General features: G+C 31.8%; 1 protein-coding gene across 2 annotated transcripts; it reads left to right on the plus strand.

Annotated features, from left to right (window-relative positions):
- The first annotated feature begins 57 nt into the window (after positions 1-57).
- Positions 58-25,568, plus strand: CycG (cyclin G). 2 transcript variants are annotated; one of them, XM_085187439.1, is made up of 11 exons: positions 58-539; positions 13,615-13,722; positions 15,475-15,671; positions 17,396-17,511; positions 18,022-18,149; positions 18,519-18,694; positions 21,469-21,571; positions 22,006-22,115; positions 22,489-22,614; positions 22,941-23,029; positions 23,207-25,568. In XM_085187439.1, exons 3-11 carry the CDS (start codon positions 15,513-15,515, stop codon positions 23,286-23,288), a joined length of 1,089 nt encoding a protein of 362 aa, XP_085043565.1. In that variant the 5' UTR covers positions 58-539; positions 13,615-13,722; positions 15,475-15,512; the 3' UTR covers positions 23,289-25,568. The 2 variants fall into 2 exon arrangements, with proteins under 2 accessions (XP_085043565.1, XP_085043564.1); XM_085187438.1 differs by lacking the exon at positions 58-539 and adding an exon at positions 639-777.
- Positions 25,569-26,155: the final 587 nt, after the last annotated feature.

Raw genomic sequence — 26,155 nt, forward strand, 5'->3', positions numbered from 1 at the left:
TTTTTGTCTTATTTGGTAGAAAATTTAAAATCGATATCAACATGGCAACACTTCAAATTTTTGTTTACTATAGTTTACATTACAGTACATCAAAACAAGTTCAAATAAGCTAGTCAGCTGTAGAGATAGTTTAACCATATATATTGCATTTTAATACCAGATTTATTAATTACAATCAATAAACAAATAATAATTACTTCATTTTCAATTCATTTTTACATTTTGTTTTAAAAAATAAATTACGAGTTTTCTTTGTTACTAGTAGGACGCGACGTTGCCGTTTCTCCAAGTCAAGTTCAAGTTTTATTTAATTCAATCAGTTTATTTTCTTAATAATTTGTTTGATCTAAACAAATTCGGGGAGCATTTTAATTTAAATAAATGCAAAAATTATGTCAAAGTGTTTAGAAATGTGTTTATTTGAACAATATTCATTGTCTGACGCAATAACGGTTTGGCAACAGCGCGCTTCAGACGAATAGACTGATGTATTGAAAAATCTACCTTTCTTTGATACCACATTAAATTATATATATGAGGTAAGTTCATTTTATTAAAGCATACATTTTAAAATTAATTTTATTTTAAATTAAGTTAAAATTAAATAAATAGTTGCAAATTTGATTTACCCGCGTATTAATGACGTAATCGGCCATTTTTATTCAACTGTCATCAGTTCGTTGTAAAAAGTCTTTTAGTTTTGTTCTTGGGGTAGAAAAATAAAATTTATTTTATATAAGGCGGTTTCAAACTCACTACCACCACGGAAGCATCCGGGTAAGTCTTATTTGCCTCTAAATATATAAATTTTGTATACAAAACCAAGATTATGGGCAAAAATTGCTATCTTTTGTATATGTAATTATAACCTACATTTTAAATCACCGTTTGGGTATTTTTTTGGGTCAACCAATGTCTTTGTAACTGTTTTTTATACAGTACTCATTATTTCTTTTAATCTTAAATAATTTGTATTAAAAATTCTAATAAAATGATCAAAATTATAATAGTAGTAAATTGGAATTTTACTTTAAAAGTTGTTATTTTATCCTTTTTTTGATCAAAAATAAGTCAAAATGTGTTAAATATACGTTATTTAAATATATAAATCAATGGTTATAGCTTTCTCCTTTTAATATAGGCTACTTCTAGAGAGTTCTAGTGAAATCATGTACCAACTTGTTGAAATGTGAACCTGCCATGAATTGCATAATTTAGAGATTTTCCACAATTTTTGCTTATTTTTAGTTAAAATCTTATTAAAAAGAGCAATATACAAGTTTTTTAGAGTTCTATTTATATAACTATGGTCTAACCTACCTTCATTGTCTTTTAAGATAGAGTTCTCTTTAGTTTTTAGGTTATAAAAAATATTACAATTTTTATAATAATTTATATTTTTTTAAAGTTTTTATGTAATATTTAATTTATACATGAAATTCAATGTTCATTATAAAAGACTCTTAAAAGAAAAATTTTAAAGTAAATAAAGTTTTAAAACTTAGAAGAAAAAAAGTTGTAAAATAAAACAATATTATTCCAGTTTATTCATATGAGTCAATAAAAACTTCTAAAGAATTAATTAATTTATAATCTGTCAGCTAATTTAAAATATCTCTTATTTGTCTTGGCTTACAATATTTTTTGAGAAAAAATAGAATAGCTACCATTATAATAATTTTTTAAACAATAAAATAGTTTTTTTAAGAGAAACTATTGGTTTGTCTAAGTAGAACTGCCTCCTGAGCTGTGATAGCCCTTATACTTTAAGTTTATTTTAAATTTGTCTACTATTATCTGCTTTTAGTAATATTTTAAAGTCGTAAATTTAAACATTTTTCAAATTCATTTTTTATATACAGATATTTGTATGTAGTAACAATAAATCAAATTGTAAGAGTATTGTCACTAAAGTAATTTTATTTTCAAAGGATTTAACATTATAAGCATATTGGAATTCAGGCCAATTGTAAAATAGTGGGATAGGGTCTGACTATAAATGTATGCAGTGGTGAGTTCAAACTTTACTTCTGGAAATGATTTATTTTTACTCTGCTCAACACAAAATGTAGGTTTATCCTGTTCATATTCTGGCTAATATTTTATACATTAGATTTCAATTTTACTATAAATAATAATTATGACATTTTTGGTTGTATCCATGCAATCTTACATCATTTAAATGATTCACATTGTGCAACATTGATAAAAGTTTATGATCTTTTAATAATTTTAGGCAATACCATGCAATACAAAAGTACAATGATTTGTATTTAATTTGTTTTTATTACTACTTTAAAAATCCCTAAGTTTATTAATGGATTTTTCAACTTCAGTAAGTTTTACTTAAGATACAAAAATATATATATTTTATTAAGATAATGACAACAATGTGGTAAGATTTTATATTAATTATGATTTTGTTAAAAAGTGACCATAAAAAACCTATTTTACACCAATTGCATTTTTTTGAGTTATATCATGGATATTTCTAGTATTATACAGTTACTTTCAGCTAAAATATAACAAGAAAAATAACTTTTATACATTTTATAATGTTATGGTGAAATAAAAAAATGCTCTGCAAACCCAAGTAAATCAAGTTGCCTAACAAATATACTTGTCTCTAATCTCCCCTGGTTTATATGGATTGTACTTGTGCTATATATAAAGATAAGTAGTTTAAAGAAGGTTTTTTAGGCAATTAATAATTATATATTAATATAATTATAAGATATTTTATGTTATCATTAGTAGTATAAATCAATCTTGTTTTTTCTCATTTAGGGACATACTCTATTGAACTTAATGAGTAAATTCTTATATGCCACTCATGTAATGCCTCCAAACCTCAACGGAAAGTGGGGAACGGACTGCTTTACATATTACAATTTACAAATATCCTACTACTATTGCTACTACTTATTCCTCTGAATGGTTATTTGGCAAGAGAGGTTGATATATAACATTTTTAGTTTTAAGTAAATATATATGTATATATGTATCTACTTAAACAAAATTGTTTTTTATTCGTAAGAAATTATTATATATATTTTTTTATATTGCAAGCTTTCATAGAAATATGTAAAAGTTATTATACAATTATTTATATAAGTTCATTATTTTTATGAAACTAAAATAAATGGTTCTCTATAGAAGGGCACACAGTAATTTCTCTAAATAAAATACTACAGTATATCTATTGAGGGCATTGTTGATAATAAAGTGGGTTACTCTATTGCTAAATCGATACTCCTCTCAGTGATAAGGGCTTTTTTAAACATATGTAAAGTACTGTGGTACTTGTTAGAGGGCCTTCGTGTTCTAGGTTATGGGGTCAGTTACAACTCAGAGGATGGGATATTTTATGGCCAAAATAAGGCAATACAAACATTGTTTTTTTTTATGGAAAAAGGACAAGGCACATTGAGTTTGAAATCACATCTCAAAAATTTGGTGGTGTGTAGGGAACAGTTTCTTAACCTTTTGGGCTTTCCCTGTTTTTACTTCCCATATGCAAAATAAGACATGAAGCTTCATGCAAGCTGAAAGTTTTGTATGCGAGATATGTCTTGTAATATAAATAAGGATAATTAAGGTGGTTGTGGGTTCAATTCATGTTTAATTTCATTTTGTATACAGTAGAAACTTGATTAACCAAACTAATTGTTTTCGTTCGTCATTCGGATAATCAAAAATTGGTATAATCGAATTTATAAAGAAAAGCTGATTTGTGCATATGTAAGTTTGTTTGTGAAATTGAATCCCTAACTTATCAATCTTCTTGAGCCACTCATTGCTACACCATAATGGAAATTTTAAAAAGCAATTGAAAGTAAATATAGTTAAGGTTAAATCGATACACTATCACGTAGCGATAATATGACATATAAATTTGGACGGCAGCTGCGCAAATACTTGTAAATGCGCAATTTGCTGATATATATGCAAAAACATGTTTTTAATCGAATTAAGTTGTTTTTACTGCGTAAATGATGATATTCGGATGTCTGCTTGTAAACGAGACGGTTGTGGGTTCGACTCTTAATCGGGGGAATGATTTATTTTCTTTTCCTTGCCCTGATAACGAGGTAATGCGCAGCGATGAGTTCAGCCATTCAAAACTTTGGTGTTCTTTTTTAAAATTTGATGCGTGGGATTTCTTAATACTAGATTCTGTCTTCATACCCTTCTGTATGCGGAGTACTGGTGAAGCTGATAAAAAAGGAAAAATTCTTGTTAGTCTACCTAATTGGACGGACGTATATGACTTATTTAACATGTAGATTCTAGAAGCTACATACTAAATGTGTGAATTTCATGCGTAGTTCAAAATTTAGTTGGCACTATACCAGTAGCTGAGGCCTAAAAGTAAATATGTAATTGAGTTAATTAACAGTTAATTTAACCGTTTGTTTAAGATGCAATATTAACTGTCGTTTAACTAACGTTTCCGCATGATTTTATCTATTGTCGCGGGGTATGGAATAATACAAGGTCGTTTCGTCACGATTCATATACAATGTAGCTTTTATATATTTTTTAGCTTCGCTTGCTCCTTACCCTTGTTCGCCTCGTTTTATATACTATAGAGAGACGATATTTTTATTTAGTACGCACACAGCAGAGTAGATAAAAAACCTAGTGTTAAAACACTCCTTTAACGTTCACCACTTTCCGCCGAATTCAAGAAGCATTGCTGAGAGACTGTTGAGTAGCGGAACTCAACGTCGCGCTTTGCCTCGTTACCAGAACGAGGAAATAAAAATAGTTAATATTCCATTTCCTCGAGTGTCAATCGAGCCTACAACCTGTCGTGTTTACAGTAAGTAGGTATATCTATTTATTTAGTTAATATTAGTTCAATTTGTTTTTCAACCTTGGACTGTTGAAAAACAATTTAAAAATCTCAAATGAACACCTACCAATCCCATAACAATAATCGTAATATTTCATTTCGTCTTTTTTTTTATTATCGTTACGACACGACGAGATTGCGTGATATCATATATTTTTTATGTAAATTGAATCTTATATGTTTGATATTAAAGTTTACAATAACTAAGCACATATGAGTGCGCGAATTTTACCCAGAAATGAGGCCGCGATAGGCTTCTACAATTATAGTTTAGTGAAGGATTACTTTACTTGGGCAAGTGTTATATGAGACAGCTGATAGACAAGAAGTGCGGATTTAAATTTACGAAAAAAATATTAAGAAAAAGGTCTAACGTCATCCTACAAAAATAAATTCCATAATAACAGTTAATATACACTAATTATATTATTATATTAATATCATGTAATTTATAGTGCTTTAACTAAATATAAATAAAAAATACTTAAGAAATCATGATAAGTCGCGACGGTTGTAGGTTCAATTGCTACGGGGGGAATGTATCAGGTCTCGAGCTTTAGCGAACTTATAACTGTATAATGTGGTACAGATATATAATTTATACATATACTAGTGTTTCAATAGAAAATACAAATTTAAATTTCTTTAAATTATTTTGTGGCCTCTTGTCTTACGGAAATATCAAAAGACAAGTGGTATAAACAAAATTTTGCTTACTATAGAGTACATGTTCTGTTTTATTTTTAGTCACGACGTTTAGAATATGCCAACAGAGCACTAGTCACTTCACCAATGTCATGTGTTATGGAGAACACACGAAGGTTGTTGGATAAAACAGAGAGAGATTAACACTCAATGACTTACCGGAAAGTGGGGAACGGAAGCGTGAAGGAACACTAGGTTCCTACTGCATACCCTGCTGTGTGCATGTGTAGTACATAGCGTGAAGCGAATAAGAAATTTACCGTTACAGACATGATGGGCAAGTCCATTAAAAGATTGCCGTCATACCTTCAGGGTCTTTTGATAAGCTAACAATATATTAAAAATATAATCGATTGCTCGTTAATATAAAAATGTTGCCAGGGTGTGACTTATTATAAAGAAAACTTTTTCAGAAATGTGTTATGTCGATCACTGGTGGATTTATGTTTCCACTTGCACTAATATTTAATATATTTTTTTAATGAAATATTTATTTTTGTCATTTAGTGAGTTAAACCTCTTTGGTTTGGCTGCCTTGTATAAGATTTCAAGGTGGACTGCTATATAATATTGACGGTCATGTTGTCTCTATAATTATTGTATTAAATAACTTCAAATAAAATACATACTTTGATTGGTATCCAATTTCATTATATATTAAATTTAGGTATATTATAAGATAATTCTTGATTTAGAACCAATGTTTAGTGAGCACGTTCAATCTACAAACTCATGCTTTAGCTTTTTTGTAATATTAGTATCTATTCTATATATAAATAGATAAATAAGTGTTAATAACTATTTCTATTGTGGCGCAATTGAGTTATATCAAACAGTAGAAAATGGTTACAAGTTCATATCTTTCTTATGGAAATGTGCAGTTAAATTTTTCGAGTATTAAATAGCTAAGAATATTATTAAGTACATAAAATTGACTCTTAACTAGTTGTCGCCCGTAGTTTTGTTCTCGTGGAATTTATAATGTAAAATGAAAACATAAAAGAAAACCTTATTTCCAGTTCCCGTAGTAATTCTTAATATTAATTTGTAATCTTGTCTTAATTTAATTCTTAATGTGGACATTCTTATCAATAATTTAAATATTTATAAAAGTATACAATAATAAAAACTTGTTGCATAAATCGAACCTAAAGTCACCGCTAAAGAACTACTGACCTATTTCCAGTAACTACCAAGATGGCCACAGCTGCCTACGTGACATAGTGCACGTCGAGTAGAAAGTTTCAGATATAACAAGTTGTATAAAGTAAAGCTTATACCAAAAATAACTAATAATAAATTGTAATATAGACATCTGTATGTTTGTAATCAAAAATACTAGAAAATAAAAGAATATAAGGCCGTCGCGGACGAACGCGACAGTTCTGAGTTCGATTGCCACTCGGGGAATAAAATTTAATATTATCTTGAAAATTCTCCGAAAAGTGGAGACTAGAGTGTCTTAACACTAAGATCCTTCTGCCTCTTGTATATGGAATACAGCGTGAAGTTAATAAAAAGGATATTACTGTAGAATAGATGCAAATATCTCTGCAGTTATTCAGTACTAAATGAACTATAGGATAGCATTTCTAATTAAGGTAAATAAGCCCGCAATGTCACAACGAGGCTGTAACCTTCTTTAACTATTTATGTACCTACTACTGTTATAGAATAAATTGACGAATAACCTTCATGCAATTCCTGTGTAATGCGGGTAGTGATAAATCACTAATACAAGTCTGTTATAGTATTTCAATGTAACTTAGCAGCGTTGAGTTTCGGAGAAATTTGTTCACAAACATTATGTATGAGATACAATATTTAGCAAACGTGCTTTGAAGCCTAAATAGATCCTCATACTCAATTGAATATTTATCCAATATGATAGGTAGGCATCATACATATCACTCTGATAACCTCCTTTTATAAATCAACTAAAAATGTCTGTTTCAAAATGTTTCTTCGCTCTGGTATCGAAGGCAAAGCGAGGCGTTGAGTTCCGCTAACACGCAAAGCCGACAGAATTCAGCAGAAAATGAGGAAGGGAATGTCTTAACACTATGTTTCCTCTGCCTATCTGCGTGCGGAATACAGCATGAACCTAACTAAAAATTTATCGCAACCTGCTAAATAATTTTGTTATTATTAATCAGGCTATAATGTAAAAATTTTCAGAGGTTTCACTAAACTTAAAATAAATGATGAACTCAGCTGCCATTGTACCAAATCGTGGTCGTCGCACCTAGTGTTAGTGTGAGATAGTTGAAGGTGACAAAACATGGCTACTTTCCAGTAATATTACATCAGGATGTGAAGTAATTTGTCATTAAAATAACTTTTTAGTACTAATATAGTTTAGCTTCCCGTTGTTTCCCGAATATAGCAGAGTGGGCAGATGGAACCTATTGTTAAGATACTATGTCCCCACGCCTAATTTTGAAGCGTAACTTGTCGCACGTTTGTGCCCTGCACCATGACTGCTCTCAAAGTGATTCTTTTAGATATTTTTTTCATTTATAATTGCTTTTAAAATATTATAAAATGTAAGAAAAATAAATGATTCTTGGCTCGCAATCTCACAACCTCGCCGTGATCAAGTTCATCTGGTAACCGTTCAAAATAAACGTTTTGTCACCTTGACACCAAAAGAGGTACCTACCTCTAATTTCAACAATAATAATAAATGTTATAGAACACTAGTTTTACCTTTATGGTTTTGTTCGTAATGTCAAATGGAAGTAAATATTCATTGTATGACACACGGTGACATGACCGTAGGTTCCGTGGGCTACATGGAATGATGTCATTTAATGTAGCCTATGGCCTTTCTTGATAAATGGACTATCCAATATAAAACACATTTTAATAAATAGTTCCTGAGAGTAGTGTGATAATGCACATACATTCTTTATGTTTATAATATTAGTATAGGTGTTTGTATAGTAAACATTGTTATTTTTGTCGAGAATATAGTTGGAAATAAACCGTCACTTTTTTTATTAGACAATGGTTCTTCAATTGCATTTAGGTTAGCCTTTTATGATGTTAATGTGCTCCTAAGAATTAAAAAAGAAATCGTCTCCTAAACAACGATCATAACGGTAAATTAAGTCTTTATTTTGGGCATAAAACGAGGACAATAATGTATCATCATTCTTTTGGCCGTATGTGGTATAAGTCAGTGCCACTTTCGCGAATAACATCGAAAATAAAGTATACTTTTTGAAATTGGAACGCCATGCCGTTTGAACTATAATTTGTTTTTCTATTATCTGTGCGTGGCATTTTAGATAGATAAAAAATGTTATATAAAGTTTTTTTTTTTCGAGTTTTACACTTTTAATTATTCCAAATGTACTTAGTAATAGCCGCACTCAAATACTACAATTACCGTTAAACTGACATTAAACTATTATGTACGTAATTAAATCTACGTAAAACCTGTGTAGTATGTTTGTAAATATCTCGAGAACTGCTAATTGTCTTACCTTACAGCTTTCACCATTCTTTGGAGCTTCTTTCTGGAATATTCTTGTAATGAATACTAATTTAATCGTTGTGCAGTCAACTGTTTCTGATTGTATGTACATGAAGTTAGCTAAATTGAATGACATTAAAAATAACATTTATACTGATAATTAAAATTTAATTGATAGTGAAATAAAAAAGAACAGATTGCCTTTTCCCGCATAGCAAACTAGGCAATGGGATTCTAGGTTTTATTACATTTTTCATATATTTTTATTAGTGTTATGTAACATGTATTGCTATTATATACATTATTTTCATTTATACATTTTAAAATCTTCTAGTTTCGATCCCCATTCGTGAGAATGAATTATTATACACTATGACTCGAAAAATTCTACGGAAAGTAGGGAAACGGAGTATGTTAACAATAGGTTCCATCTGTTTAAACTGCTTTATGCGGGATATGATTTAAGTCTACACGAATAAAATTGCGAAGTAAGTATCTAAAGATATCAAAAATTACTTCAAAATGCATAATATTAAAATGAACATATGGGGGAAGCTCAAAAATAGCCTCTTTTTTACGACCTTACAACAGCTGTGTGTTAACATCTGCCGTTGCGTGTCTTGTTCATACATAAATATATGTATGTATGTTAACTTTCATACTTTTGCCAAAATATGTTGTTTTTGTGTAAACTTGTTAGTGTTAAATAATGTTGTTTTTATATTTATTGGAGAAACAGACGGGTAAAGTTAAACAAGTTAAATACTTATCTGCTTTTTGTTTTTTTTTTCATACTCTCTAAGTTAGATTATACGAGAGCGCCTATTTGCTGTAAAGCACCTCAAAAGAAAAAATATATAGGATCATATCTTTGTTCGTCTCTACCTATTAATTTATTTGAATCGTCATCGTTATTGTATTGTACAATATCGTCATCCATTTATATCACTAGCACAATAAATGGTTTTTACAGCTTTACGTAAGCAGAGGGAACCTATTATTAGGTGACTTCGTTCATCTCGCGTCGCCCAATTTTTTATGTAATTTTAAATGTAATATTAGATGGCGAAATTCAACTTTGTCGTTTGTCTTGTTCCCCCGAGTGGTAATCAAACCCCGAACAGTCGCGTCCACAATGAGACGGCTCCAATAGTTAGTGAAACTAAGAAGTTAATATATACGAAATGAGGGTAATTGTTAAAAAAATGTATTTGTAACGCACATGGACCTGACATTTCGCGACCAACGCGTAAATTTACGATGGCTGTAAAAAATGTTTTTAGTTTCTAAAGAAATGTGTGTTATTTTTATTCGTCATATTATAAAGTTTACATATCTTTTAAGTTGTTACATCTGTTTACATTTTACAGAATACATTTTGTTGACCAAGTGTACTTTTAACAATTATTCCCTAACATATATTTTTCGTTAGTTTCTACACGTAAAAAAATTAAAATCTCATAAATAATTATCATCGACGTTTTTAAATTTAATAAAATTAATGAATACGTAATGGTAATAATAATTATATTATTATACAAATTTTACAATAGAAAGTATAGTGAGAAGCTAAATGCTAGCAGAAAATACTGAAATTTCAAACAATCGCTATTATGCGTTAGTGAAAGTAGACAACGCGACGGGTGTGGAAATATTGCGCTTTCATAACTCACTGCTTGTTCGTAGATGCATAGGTTTCTTTTTATGAAATGAAATTAAATTAGATCAGCTTCACGCTGTATCCCGCACACAGCAGAGTAGGCCGAGGGAAATTAGTGTTAAGACACTCCGGTCCCACTTTTCGCCGATTTCTGGACGCATTGCGTTTTGAGTGGCGGAATTCAACGCCGCGCTTTGCCTCGAGACCAGAGCGAAGAAATGAAAGCAAAAATTTAAAAAAATATTTCATTTCCTCGCCACGACTGACCTCGGAAGAGAAACAATAATAATAATAGGCGACTTTATCGCAAAAAATAGCGATTTCTATAATTTCTGTACCCGTTGCTAGATTTTTTTTATGTTGCTCAGTTCCAAATTAACATGGTTTATTTTTCTCATCTTCACGCTGTGTCAAGGAGAGGGAACCTGAGAACTTAGCTTTTCAACGCGGTTTTCCTCGTCAGAGCGTGGAAATGTAATCATTAAATATTAAATACCGCGAGTGAGAATCGAACCTAGTCTTCGCCATGATAGTCCCGAAAGAAAATATTGATAACACTTGTTTTTCTATTATTCTCCACTCGCTACGTCATATCGAACGATTGGGTCGTTGTACTTTGTATTGCTCGAACGTGAATGCTGAATGATATAAACAGTTTGAAACAAACGTAATCTACTGAAATAAACGTGTTTTTTGTAGTATTTCTTTCCTGTTGTACAACGGAGGTTTGATAATTTTAGATTTTATGTAAAGTTGTTGGTATTAAATGAAGTGGTGCAGTGAGACAGCATCTGATTGTAAATATTATCGTTATGGGTTCAATATCCGCCTTGGGAAATGATTTAGTTCCATATAGTCTTAGCTAGAACATTTTCTGCACTGATTTCCGTCTAGTGGCCTCTGAAGAGTTTTACATAGTTGAGTTTATAGTAGAGTTTCAGGTCTTGGCTCCCTCATCAGACCACCTCGATGATATCGAATTATTGTAGTGTCATTTAAGGTGCGTGTTAACTTTCATAATAATACAAAATAAAGTAGAGTCGATATTAGTTTTTTACATTTTATTACATGCATAGTTAGAAATCGAAGAATGACGATTAAAAACGTATTAAAATGTGTGACACTGGTTCAAATCGTGGATATTTCGTGTCATTTTGATATCGACATACATAGATAGATAGATATAGATATACACATTATACAGATTATATATCAACAATTTTGTTTCACTCATGATGACCGATAAAACTAATTGACGTCACACATTGTTTACAAATAATCAAATGTGCAATCTGCTAAGGAATTAATTGTTTATTTAGTTGAGTACTTTAATTAACTATGTATATTTTGTCTTGTATGTATTACTCTAGAATATATCTGTCCAACAAAATATTTTTTCAAATTGATCCTCTAATTTCTGAGGTTTTGAACGATCAAACGAACGAAATCTTTAGAATTATGATATAGATGTTGTTAATCTTTTAAATTAGAAATTATTAGTTGCTATTGTGTCTTATTTTTATCTTGAACGGTGTTAAAACCCGCCTATTCAACTCGCGATGTCAGTGTCTCGAATTGAGGTGGAAAGCAGGACTGCATCCCATTTGACCCATTCAATATTATTGTTGATATAACTTTAATTTAAAAATAACTTACGTAAACAAAACTATAAATCTCGACAAAACAACTAGAACGTACGAAAACAAAATGGCTATGCTATTTTTAATAAGTGAAGGTCAAACAGTTCGTCCGTTAGTCCGTTATTCTTATCAATTGATTATATAATTGAAAAAGTTTTATCAAAACTGATAAAGTATCTATGTATGTACTTATAGATTGATATTTTAAGTCATGATTATAAGATTGGACTTTAATATTGAATTGATTCTCTTCCTACTCTGTAAATAATAGAAAATGCGTAAAGATATCATTGAATAATATAACACATAATGTAAACGCCAATGTAATAAGTAAACTTATGTAAGTACAGTGCAGAAGCCGTTTATGTGTGTAGAATAGTATAGAAGTGGAGTAAAAATAACAAGGTTTACGTAATGTCTTACGTATTTACTTTAGTGAGAGAAGTTAGTTAATTGTTTGGATAGATAACTGATATTGTGTTTTGAAATTGTTTATTTTTGTTCAATAATGATTACTTTTATTAAAATTATTTTTATTGAATAGTAACAAGAGAATATAGTGAACATTTTCTCTGTATTTTATATTTTTTTTCAGCAATTAAAACCTTTATTTTGACATTAATCTTTCAAAATTACTATTAATTACATTATATTTAATTTTCATTCATCTATTCATTGAGAAAAAGGACATTGGTTGATATTATAAAATTAAAAGGTTTGCATGCAATTTTTGTGCTATTTATAACATTTTGATATAAATTTACAGGTAATTTATTAAAAAAACTAATTGAGTACACAAAAAGTAACCCTTTTCAAGCGACCCATTGCTAACCTTCGAAGGTCATAATCAGTATTAAGGGTTCACAAACCCGGTGTATACTTGGGTCTAGGGTTAGTTACAGCGTCGTTCTGACTTGCCTTGCCTCTGGCTTTGGCGAGCAAACGACTGGGCCTACAGCTGTGTTCAACCACACCTGTACCGTATCTGACGATTGTGAGAGCACAGGTGGCTGGGCAATTGTCTTTCAACAAGACATTGAACCTAGTAACCGTTTTAGCTGAATATCCGTATCCCAATTCATCCTTCTCATCCATAAATTTCGAATCAAGATTCCTTAAAATCTTCTATCATTATCACATCAATTTTTAAACCTAAATCATCACCCAACTATTCGGATCTCATATCATCCGTTCCATATCCTCTCCATCATCACGTACCCCAGATCGGCGTTCAGCACAGCTGTCGCTGATCACCAGCTCTCGTTGTCAGGTACTAGGGCCTCCGCGCCCGGTCGCTCAAACCGTCGGGTCGACGAGCCGTGGGGGGATCGGTGCGGGCATTAACACTGTTTGCTGGTTGCTCGAGCTATAGCTTTAGGTGAGTGAAGTGATTTTTTTTATTTGTAGTGAGTGATATTTTATTTTTTTTATTGTGGCAGCGTGTAAGTTCGATCCTCTCTCAGTGTTTCACACTGTATCCCGCATTTTGCAGGGTCAGCAGAGGGAACCTAGTGACTGTTGTCCAATTTAGGCCAACTTTCAGGACATTGAGCGTTAAGTGGTGGAACCGCACTTTGTCTTGTTATAGCGAGGAAATGAAAATTAAATGAAAATAATTACCCCGAGTGGGAATCGAACTCACAATCGTTGCGTTCTCAGTCAGTTTTTTGGCCTAAATAGTAAGTCTATTCAATGTTTACAAAGCAGTCGCAGGCGTTATCGTTCCTCGGGTGAACGCCCTACCAACATATTATGTTGGGTTAACGTATGTTTTTTGTTTATTTTACTTTGCCCTTTTTAACTTGGGGCGTCGTACGAGTTTACATTATAAACTGTGTTGAATTTTGGGTTTTTAATATTTTTTTTATACTTAATTTTCTTTTTGACAAGACTTACTGTTGAGGCCAGTCGTGGCGCAGATGTACAAGCGTGCGAGTGTAAACGCGACAGATTGTCTGTGAATGTGATGGTTGTGGGTTCGATCCCCATTCAGTTTATATTTAAATTATTTTAATTTCTACACTCTATGTTCAACATTACATGAACTCGGAATTTGGGCGGAAACGTAGACCAGAGTTATTTATGGAAATACAACTGTCATTATTAAAAAAATATACTTCTTCACATACTTTGTTTAAAAAAAAATATTCCGTTAATAACTTCTGTTAACTTCTTTTACCGTTAAAAATGTATGGCAATGACATGTTCTGGTTCAGAGGTCGTGTGATCTCGCCACACTATAAAAATTGTGTTTTTTTTTTTTTTGTCCTCAATTTTTGTGGTAAATGACTATGTTATTCATCATTTAATACTAACTTCTTTTAAATGAAAATAACAAAGAGTTGTGCATGGCAACACATGACACATTGTGTCCAAATGCCCGAGGTAACTGACAGCGGGTACAATGGATTGCCATAAAATAATTAGTTTCATTTTAAATAATGTTCAATTCGATCTATTAGTTCCTAAGATTATCGCGATCTATCAAACGAACTCTGTGCTACGAAGGCCTCCTGAGTATCCACAAATTGTAAAACGTTTAAATATTTTGCTTAAGCAACCAATTTCCCAATGGTTCCGCAATCCACACTAAAGATATGCGTGGTGTGTGTTAGTTGCGTGTTACGAAAGAATATGGTACATCGCTAACTTGTGCAAATATCCATAGAGTTTTGTATGAGTTTACTATTTATACTACTGCTTTACTAATATTATAAGTTAGTTGGATAATCTCGGGAACTGTCGGTTTCCATTTATTAATCTGTAAGTGGCAGATAAAACCTATCCATCGGAGAAGGTTGAATTACATCACGGTCATATACCACTCTTAGTTGTTTTCATTCGAATTATTTCATTTCAACACAGAGAAAAAACGACTGTTAAGACACTCAGTTCTTCACTAGTTTGTATTTCGGAACCCTGTTTCGTCATACTAAATATTATTGGGGGAGGCCTATGTCCAGCAGTGGACCTTAAAAGGCTGATGGATGGATGGAAATATTATTTATCCCAAAATTAAAATTCCAATTCACAATGGATGTAAATAAGAAAACTAACATTTAAATCTGTCCAGTAGTACTTAAGATATGCGTTTATAGACAGATTAATATTCCTTTTTTTATTTGAATAGGTGCCGATTCACCCTCCGCTCGCGCACAAAGCCCGATCATGTTGAGGTCGGGCGCGAGGCACCCGGATGCTGACCAGGGGGCGTCCACATCAACTGGAAATGCTGTGGACTTGAGACAGCTGTATACCACTCTCAATGAGTATCTACAGCTGGAGCCCAAGTTCCAGCCGAGACTGTGCTTGCCGAGTGAAAGTGAGGTAGGTTTTTGGTTAGGCATTATATTTTTATGGCTAGGTTATGATAGATGTCGAGGTGAAAGAGATATGGAGGTAACTATAAAAAAACCTATACGAGAAATATAAAAAGTACTTAAAACAAAAAAATATATAAGATTTTGATTCTCCGTTATGTTATTTAATCTTTAAGGAAAAGCGTTATGTCCTCTAACACTAATAACAGTAACTTAAATATTTAAACGCCAACACTGATAACTGGTTTTAAAAGGCAATCATTACTATATATGGTAATTTGTTTAACGATGACGTCGTTCTGACGCAACTAGATATCACTTCTAGTTATGGGTTCAAATTCCAAAATTTTGGGCAGTAGTTGGCGGCGTTAATTAATTGTACCGGTTACCAGTAATCTGTATGATTCAGGTATTCTATACAATATCTCAGTTGTGTCATCAGCAATGCTTAAAATAAATGGATCTTAGTGTATATTCGAGCTGCAGATTGAGCGATTTTAAACGCAAAATCGGAACTCAACGCCGCGGTTCACCTTAAAATGATAATATTAATTTTAACCATCCGAATAGGAATACCAATCCATAATGTCTGTATATTGAGAATAAAGACAAAAAAGTGATATTGGTTCACGATTTCTTTTGCTTAAACTATGTATATAAGATTTTTTATTGTATACACGACACATCTCACGTAGTGTGATATGTCGTACAAATGTCATAGTGTAAATTAGGTCATGGTGCATTTTAGCTCGATAGTCGATAGCGTCCGCGTTGATGTGACGCACGCACGTAGTACAGTATGACGCAATTTTATTGTATTCATTTTGTATGATATGTAAAAATATTTTAATTGTTGTAATATCGAAAAATAATTTAAAAAGAAAACATAATAGATATTCTCTTTTTCGTTAAGAAATTAACTTATTTTTTTTAATAATTTAATTGAAATCAGCGTCGCGTCTACAGTTAAAGCACTTTGTTCTCAGATTTTCGTCAAAATTCGTAAGGTTGCGTATTGAGTTGCGAAACTCAACGCCGTTCTTTGTCTTTGCGAGAAAGTCAAATTTATATTATAAGGACATATCATTAACTTTTTCTTTTATTCTACCGCCATTTACGATATATGTATTCGTCGTAAAACTCGGAAGGTGCGTGAAAATAAAACAAACGCGTACCATCACTACTTGCCCAATATAATTTACATAGCACGAAGGTTAGTTAATAGTTAATACGATATAGTGGTGCTGTAAACTTGAAGCCTTGATCCTTTCTATTCACTAGATTTTTTAAAATACTGTATCTCGTAACCAAACATTTAGAGATATGTTTATTTTATTTTTTTAACTTTGTGATGCAGTTTTATTGTCATAAAAATAAACTTCACGCGTAAAGCTGGGTAGGCAGAGGGAGACTAGAATTAAGACACTGTATCTCTTAATTTTCGAGATATTGTGTTCTGACTTCTGACGGAACTGAACGCCGCGCTTTGTCTATCTACTAGAGCGAGAAAATAAAATATTTCGTCACCCTGAGTAGAGAACGTACATTTAACCGTCGCGTTAACAGTCAAATGCTCAAAAAATTGGCCAATGTCTGGGAAACGATGTCTTAACACTGAGTTCTTAGAGAGAACTGCCTATATGTGGGATACACCGTGAAACAAAACAAAACTGTTTATTTGTTTATTATATTTTTTTCTCTTGAATTCATATCTTTTTCATTGGATTTCAGAATGGGGAAGTAACGACGGGCGCCCGAGACGGTGCTGCCCACGTGCTTCGCTGTCTCAAGGTGTGGTTCGATCTACCCGCAGATGTTCTAATAAGTGCTATTAATCTGTTTGATCGGTGAGTACTGTTCTTTAATAAAATATAGAATACTAGCGACCCACGGCTTCGCCCGCTAATGCTTATTGTTATGTTATAGCCAAATTATGCAACATGCTTAATTTTACGTCTATGTGCTATATTGGTGTACAAGCTTATATTACTGTATATATTATACATAAACTAGAGCCAGAGTGTTCTAAAGATATAACTACGAGATAGATTCGACAAATAAAACTCTTTATTGCAATATATAAGTGACATTTTACAAACAAAAGCAAAACAAAAATGTCAATCAAACAAAAAGAAAATTAAATTTTACTAAATTTACTAAATCTAAATAGATATGCGCAGGCAAGAGATCTTTTACAGAACAATATAACAGTTGTGTATCTCGCTCTCAAGTCTGAGATTGATCTTGAGATGCCCGCCGTTTTCATAAATAATATATCTGAGGTAACTCTGACAGTACTATAGCCATACTTGGTAAATATTTGAGACTACTAAACTAAATGTTTATATATTTTCCAGATTCCTAACCAAAATGAAAGTGCGTCCGTGTCACGTGCCCTGCATAACCGTGTCGTGCATGAACATCGCGATTGACGAGCACGCTGAAATAACTAAGAAACCGAGGAATGTCAGTGTGGAGGAGCTAGGTTAGCTGGCATGCATTTTGTGTACCTATAGCACGGTTGACGAGTTGTGGCCGCCCCGGAGTTAGCTCATCTACAGCTAACGTTTGATTGTACGATTTTTCTTGTACTTGTAATTGTTTTCTTCCCTGGGAGTTGCACAATGTGCTAACGTTTAGTAAGCCTGACTTTAGGGCGGCCACCACTTGACCTTATTTCCATAAGATTTTATACATTTTCTAAAATATGTGACTGTATAAGTTGATCAACATATTGAAATAATATTTAAATGTATAATACCGTCGAGGCACAGTGCTTATAGCGTCTGAATGTAATAATAGATTCTTTCACTTTTTTATAAAATTATCCAAACATTTCCTTATCTCTTATCAGTGTCAGTATCACAATCAGCGTGCACCTCGGGCGACGTAACCCGCATGTCGCACATCATAACCAGCAAGCTGGCGCTCGCCCAGCGGTGTTCAGTTACGCAACTTCACTGGGTCCGCGTTGTACGGGAGCTTGTGTTGGTCGTCGCCGAGTCGCTTGGTGTTACGTGTTTATTGCCGGTTAGTGGTTTTGTGTTTTTTTTTCTTTAGTATACTTAGTGTCTTTTTGTGTTTGGCGTTTGTAAATATAATGCATGTAGGTTCTAATCGCGCTGTAAAAACAGTGGATATAATTGTCAATCAATTTATATATTTTTTTTACTCTTAAAAAAAATAAGTTTTTATTTATTAATCCATACCTATATTATAAATTCGAAAGTAACTCTGTCTGTCTGTCTGTCTGTCTGTCTGTCTGTCTTTTACGCAATCAGGCCCAAACTGCTTATTTAATTGTGATAAAATACTCATATAGAGATACTTGAGGGTCTCGGGATGAACATAGGATACTTTTTTTTCTCATATTTGTAATATTTTCGATATATACCAATATATTAAAATAATTAATTTGACATGCAATTTATTCCGCCATGTTAATAACAATCGTCGCTACGCGTTGCTAAGCAATGGCTTGCAAAGTTTGTTGTTTTAAGAAAACGTCACCCAAAGTGAGTTTGCTTAACGCATACATGGCGCGCGCCAATATAGATTTGTATACATTAACAAAAAATAGATGATTTCTATAATTTGATATTCATCCTTATGAAAATAAATATAATAGTCACTTTTAGCATTTCATCTTGATGGAAATTATAGTTTACTGTATAACATTCTAATAAATAATTAAGATGTCACTGATTCCAAATGACCTAGCCTACGTGTGGTATAGTATGAGTATGACCGACGCGAACGGGCAGATAGACGACTTTGATGATTTTGTAAATTTTTATATATTTTCGAATTACTATTATTTTTTATGTCATTATTTGCTGCTTATAATTAATTTATCTCAGTTCGGTTATCTATACCGATGTTATACACTTAAAATGTCGTAATTTTAATCATTTGGGATTTTATTTAACCCATATAGACCCGCCGTGCCCAAATGGGTACACCTACAATAGTACCCTTGTTTTTTTTATATTATTATTTTTATGCAGTTTTTGTCTAGAATTGTAAAGATAAGTAGTATATCCTTATGTTGCAGCCGTAAAGTCCAATTAAAAATTTTTTACAATCGTTCATTTCGTGCCTTTTGTAAAGCTGTTTCACGAAATCTGTGAAGGCAAAATGTAAGTATATTTATTTTTAATTTTTTTCTTCTAAATACATTTGTTTTGGTATAAAACATACTTAAGTACTTAGTATTCTATGTAATATAATTACATTTGATTAGAAAAGAAGAGTCGTAATAGGACGAATTCAACCTTTACGATGCTGTCCCCAATTGGGGCCAATGGGCACATCAGAGGTAAATTTTTATGTTTTTATATGCATGTCCATCCAAAGTTCATAATGACTCTTAGGATATTTAGCGGTCGCAATGAATGTAAAGGTCTTCAAGAAGCAATCGCAGTTGTAATTATTGAAGAAAAAGACTTCGGAGAGATATATTTAGTTGCGCTGCCTCTAAAACCAGGTGTGGTAATCGACGAAGAAGAAGATGTAGATATACAAAGCACTGCTAATCTGCCTGCTTACTAATAGAAGCATATATCAACCTTTTGCTAAGAGACGTAGAGAAACCGTAATCTTGAGCAACCCCGTTGGTGTAAAAGTGATCCAACTACGACTAATATACAAGGTCGTCTTGAGAAATTTAAGAATTGTTAAAAGATGAAACTCAGCAGTAAAGGATATGAAAAGAAAAACCGAGCCGATTTTGATTACTGCTTTTACCAAGTTAACTAAATTTTATTAGTGCGAAGGTTTTACAGTGTGGTATGGGAGGGGTTGATCAGGCTGATCAATCTTTTTACCTATATAGCAATGTTGTACGTGGCAAAAAATGGTGGTGGGTTTTATCCACACATACATAGGATCTTGCTGCTGCAAATTTGCGGCACCTGCACTTGCTAACTAATATAAACAGGATAGATTAGCGTGATTTTTTCGTTACATCGCTCGTCACGATTTAACAGACGAAAACATCAACGTATTTATGCGACCAGCAGCTTCTGCAGTACCAAGTCTGCAGCACCACGGGGTAGACCACTACTCTCAAAAATTTTGCTAGCAACTGAGACGTGCAATGTGCCATATAAAAACGCGTTGATAGTGTAAAAAGTGTTATAAAACATTTCGTGTCGCAAAAATAGTTTCGAAAATTTAGATACTACATGTACCCATTGGCCCCATTTAAGGACGGCATTTTTTTTATATTTAAATAAAAAAAAAATATTATTTTTTTTACGTTTTTTATTTTCTTACATCGATATCTATCAATTATTACCTAAAAAACCTTTTATTTACTGCTAGTTTGGCTATGGGTCTAAATGGGTTAATACTGTTCGCCAAAATTATTAATTATTTAATATAGAAAAATGTTTAGTACACGCGCACGACAAACTTTAGGTACTTTTTTAATATTAAGAATTTCCTTTAGTTACTTTAACTTATTTTGTTTGTTCATTTCGGTTACTCAGATATTTTTTCTAATAATAAATCTCCACTTATTATTCTTTTTTAACTTATTTTAATTATTTAGACTTATATTTTGGCGGGCGTAGCCGCGTCCGGGCCCACTAGTTATTAATAACCCCATTCCAGTCATAACGCGAGATATTGGAAATTTTACACAAATCTTTATTTATTCATCTAAATCTTATTTAATTTACTTTATTTTTTTCTCTAATTCACTTTATTTAACCGATTTCAAAAAGGTAGGAGCTCATCAACTCAGCTTAATTCAACTTTTTGTTTTTTATCTAATACATATTTTTTATGGATTTTCCCAGGAATCTGAACTAATCAATCTGTTGGAGATTGCCGTGTGCGATTCGGGCTGTGTGAACGCGAGGGCCAGTGAACTAGCGCTAGTGTTGGTGTTTCAGCAGTTAGGTAAGATATTTATTATATTATACAGTAAGGTTAACTGAGGCTAATATGTTTTCTGAGCTTTTGTGCATTGTTCACTCATAGGAGCGGCGGCCACGACTCGTCAACTGTATTGTACTTTATGCAGATAAACGACTAGCGATGTAGTCAGATTATATGTATCACTCTGATATATAAGCTATATTACTGTAAAGTTTCAACACAATCTGTTCAGTAGTTTTTGTGTGGAAGTGAAAAAACATTCACCGTAGAACTAACTTTTACATTTAACACAACTGTTCAACAATGTAACCAACTGGACTGTTCAATGTTAAAAGAATTGTTAAATTTGAACCAAAAACATAAATTCTTGAGTTTTAGTTGTATGAGTATAGATTATTATAAATAATGAAGGAATCTACAAATCAATATTAATTATTTTTATTGTTTTTATATAGAGAAAGAACTGGTGGAATGGAGTCGTTTAGCGGCAGAAGGTGGTTCTCCTGTGCCCGAGGATGCATATTATTTGTATGAGTTTGCAGCTCAGTTGCAGGCGCATTGTAATGTAAGTTCACAGTAATTTTATTATTTTATGTTTAAAATGTGAGTGTGCGTATTTATACATCGCTCTCAACTTTGAGATGGATGCCCTTATGATCCCTAGATTATCAAAACAGCATCTCAAGATCGGTCCCAAAATCGTTCTCAGATTTGAGACATGTATATAAATATAACCTTAAAGACTGACAGGCAATTGTCTGATACATAAATATTATTGATAACTCAAAATTTTTCGTAACAATGTCTCAATGTTACACTATCTAACTCGTACAGTCTTTAATCTTACTCCTCTCACTACTGTGTCACACACGATTGTACAGTATCTCTGTCCTGCTCCCACCCACGCTAATACTATATTTGACCCTCTCCCGTGACAGATGTCAGACGCGTCGCTGGCGGCGGTGCGCGCGGTGGTGTGCGACGTGCGCGCGCGGTACGAGGCGCGCGCGGCGGCGCCCCAACGACAGCGCCTCGTGTGGAGACTGTCGGAGAGGACGCTCAAGGTTGGTTGTTGTTATTTATTATTATATATACTTATTATTATATATACTTGACTCTGTATGTATCTCGCACATAGCAGGGTGGGTAAAGGGATCCTAATGTTAAGTGTCTTAATTGTTCCCCACGCAAAGCCCAATTTGCGAGATAATATCTCGCAAATTGGTCTGAACTTAATTTCGTGCTTTGTCTCGTTTCGTATAATATTAAACATGTCACTGCGCTACGCCGGCTTATCTAATTTTTGTATTAATTAATATTTTTCAATATAAAATGGCATGGCATATATGGTGCATTAAATAATGTTTTGTGTTTATTTTCACTCTAATAGATACTTCGTCCCACCGATCGTTTAACATCTCTCCTACCAACCATCGAGGAACAACACTTGGCTGTCGATTCAACGCCCAAACGAAATAGGTATATTTTTTAATTGTATTACTGCTAACTTCAGGGCGGCCACGACTCGTCGACCATACATTAAAATATGTTTTAAATTAATTTGCTTAATAATTATTATAAAATCTTTACTTTACCAGAAATAAAATACTAATTATTAATTGCATATATGTTTATTTACTATTTATGTTTTATTAGATCCGGAAGCGAAAGCAGCGACAGCGAAGAGACCTCCGACTGGCCGAGGAGTCCAGTGTTGCCAGTTTACTGCGACAACTGAACAAATAAACACGTGAAGGCTGAATACACGCTACCTTTGCCCCTTGCAAACAAACACGAGGAAAATATCTATTTTTGTTACTAAAAAAATAAGATTTTTTTTTCTAATATAAATTACATTTTTGTTAGGTTCCACAAAATAAGGTCTTTGATTTTTTATAATTGTGAGTTCTTTTTAAAAAAAAAAAATTTTAGCTGAATAAAATTTGGCTTTATTTTAGTTTTTTTTTAATATATATAAAGAAACGGAAGTGCAATAGTCTGTTTTTTAAAATGTCGTTGTCTAACTAATGAAAAAAATGGTAGCTATTCTGACTTTGCGAGTTTTTGGCGGGAATTTTTATTTAATATACCTATTTTATTAATAATTGGATAATTGATTTTTATTATTTGGCTAATTAGTTGTTAATTAATATTAACAATTCATATGTTATATAATTAATATTAATATCTTCAAAACGCCCAGACTTATTTATAAGATTTCTTGAATAAATCTTTTGGTCAAATGAAAAGTTTTTTTAATAAACGCCATTAAGACAATAACCGTTATCTAATTATTAATAATAATTCAATCTGATGTTTAAAAAGTGACACGGAATAAGAATGAATGAATGGGTGTTAATTTTATACAAAATAGGTTAGAATAATTTAATAGCTGAAATATATATCGTATTTATTTTTAATCATTATTTTCTCCTTTTTATAATTTAAAAATCCACTTAACATTTATATTTAAAAAATCTGTCATGACATTTAATGTTATATAAAAATAATATATTTTTCAAAATTATTATAAATTTCATATTCTTTTGACATTGTTAATCTTTATATTTATGAAAAGGCGAGTGTTTTTTTATCATTTTATATTTAGCATTATAGATATTTGCTCCTTTGCCATATTAAAAATTTGTTTGGTTTTCTTTATTTATTGGTTTTATAATTAAAAAAACACTCGATTTTTTATATAGTAGTAATTTTTTCGAGTCGAGTACGACGCTTTGTCCAAGCTCCCGTTTATCAGTAACAAAAGCTTTACTAACGTAATTTTTTTTTAATCTTAAGAAAAAATAATTTGTCTTGAAAAAGCGTCGTCCTCGCTAATATATGTAAAAAAATAGGTACTGTGATTTATTAATGTAAAAAAAAACAAGAAAAAAAAAAATTCCATATTTTTTCTAGATTTTAAGTGAAAGTCGAGTGAATGAGTGTATAAGTAAAAAAAATAATCCACCGATATATTTTTTTTTGTCTAACTTAGTATTATAATAGTGTACATGTATTTTTTTTAACTGTATACTGTTGACTCTTGTTAATTTAAACTTTTTGATTTAAAATTGACTTTAAAATAAAAACAAGTCTACAGTATGCAGTTTTTATGTGTAGTCTCGACTAATATAAGTTTTTCGTTTCATTTCACTTAAATTATTATAATATTTCTCAATTAACACTGTTGGCGGTTCAAGAATATTCATTTAATATTTATAAATGATAAATGAAAAAAAAAATACAAATCTATTAAAAAAAATAATAAAAAAATGATCTCAGGTATATAATTTTGTTTGTTTGTAATGTGTGTGTCTTTTCTGTTTTCTAGTGGAATGCAGTTTTGAATGTAATCAATATTAACTTTATAAACGTGCTGCGCAAATTTTGATGTGGTTTTCAGAGATTTTGTTTTGTTATTTCCTTTAATTTGTGTTTTTTTTTAATTCTGTACAGTTTTATACTTACGATGTAATAAATACATCAATTATGGATGAATCAAAATGGCGCCAGCAGTTTTTAAAGCTTTATTATTGTTTTGACAATCTATCGAATGTACACAAGCTCTGTGATAAAACATCTTATGGGTGAATAATGTGGTTTTGTATACAAATAATGTAATATACATACAACACACATATGTCATTTTGATGTATAGCTCAAGTATGAAATGTCAATAAGGTCAATAGTATGACGTGTCACGTGTGTCATGACAGTGTTGCAGATGTTTCGCAAAAAATGTCATAATGTTAAATTATTTTACACTAATTTCAAATTGTTTTTACTATTGGTTACTTATAATTTAAATTGAATTTTAAAATTGTTATCACGTTTTTTTCATTTTCTGCAATGCTGTCATTCTGTGTGTTTGTACGTCATTTGCCAATCTGTAGTTTTGTCATTCTGATGGTAATATAATGTAAGTCCGTTTTTACATGCATTTAGTGTGAAACGTCTCACGAGTAGTAAATGTGAATTGTATGAAATCTCGTATTAGAGAATAAAAGTTGAGTCTTCAGTTGTTTTGTTTTATTTCTCTTGAAAATGAGCAAAAGGGTGCATTTTTATTAAATTTTAAATAATATTACTTATATTATGGTCTGTCTTACTGGAATGCGAATCCAGATAATGCTTTAGTTTGAAGCTGTTGCAGCCATTAAGTAATTTTAAAGTCAAAGATAATACACATCATTATACTTAAAATGTTAAAATTGAAAATACAAATTGTGTGTGTGGTATTGAATAATTTAAGGAGACTTTCGGAGGTTTGTTCTTACGTTAAGCCTTGTAACCAATTTGAAATTAAAAATTTACAATCTCTGAGAGAGCAAGAATATAGATTGAGATCCTTGTTTACCCTATATACATTTGGAGCAAGATATTCGTAATTACAAAGATATACATAAATAGACACCGTCTTGGCGCACTGGTACAGCATGTGACCGTAAACACGATGGTTATGGGTTCGATTTCCATCCGGAGGAATGAATGAAAGTGTCCAAGTTATAAAATTTGGCACGAAGTGATAACTTACAATACAAATAAAGTAAAGCGAATATCGAAATGTGAAAATTTATAGGTATTTTATGGGAAAAGATAACTACG

Source organism: Heliconius melpomene, chromosome 6, assembly GCF_056956725.1.
Source record: "Heliconius melpomene rosina isolate 202511_hmr_F chromosome 6, ASM5695672v1, whole genome shotgun sequence".
NCBI lineage: Eukaryota > Metazoa > Arthropoda > Insecta > Lepidoptera > Nymphalidae > Heliconius > Heliconius melpomene.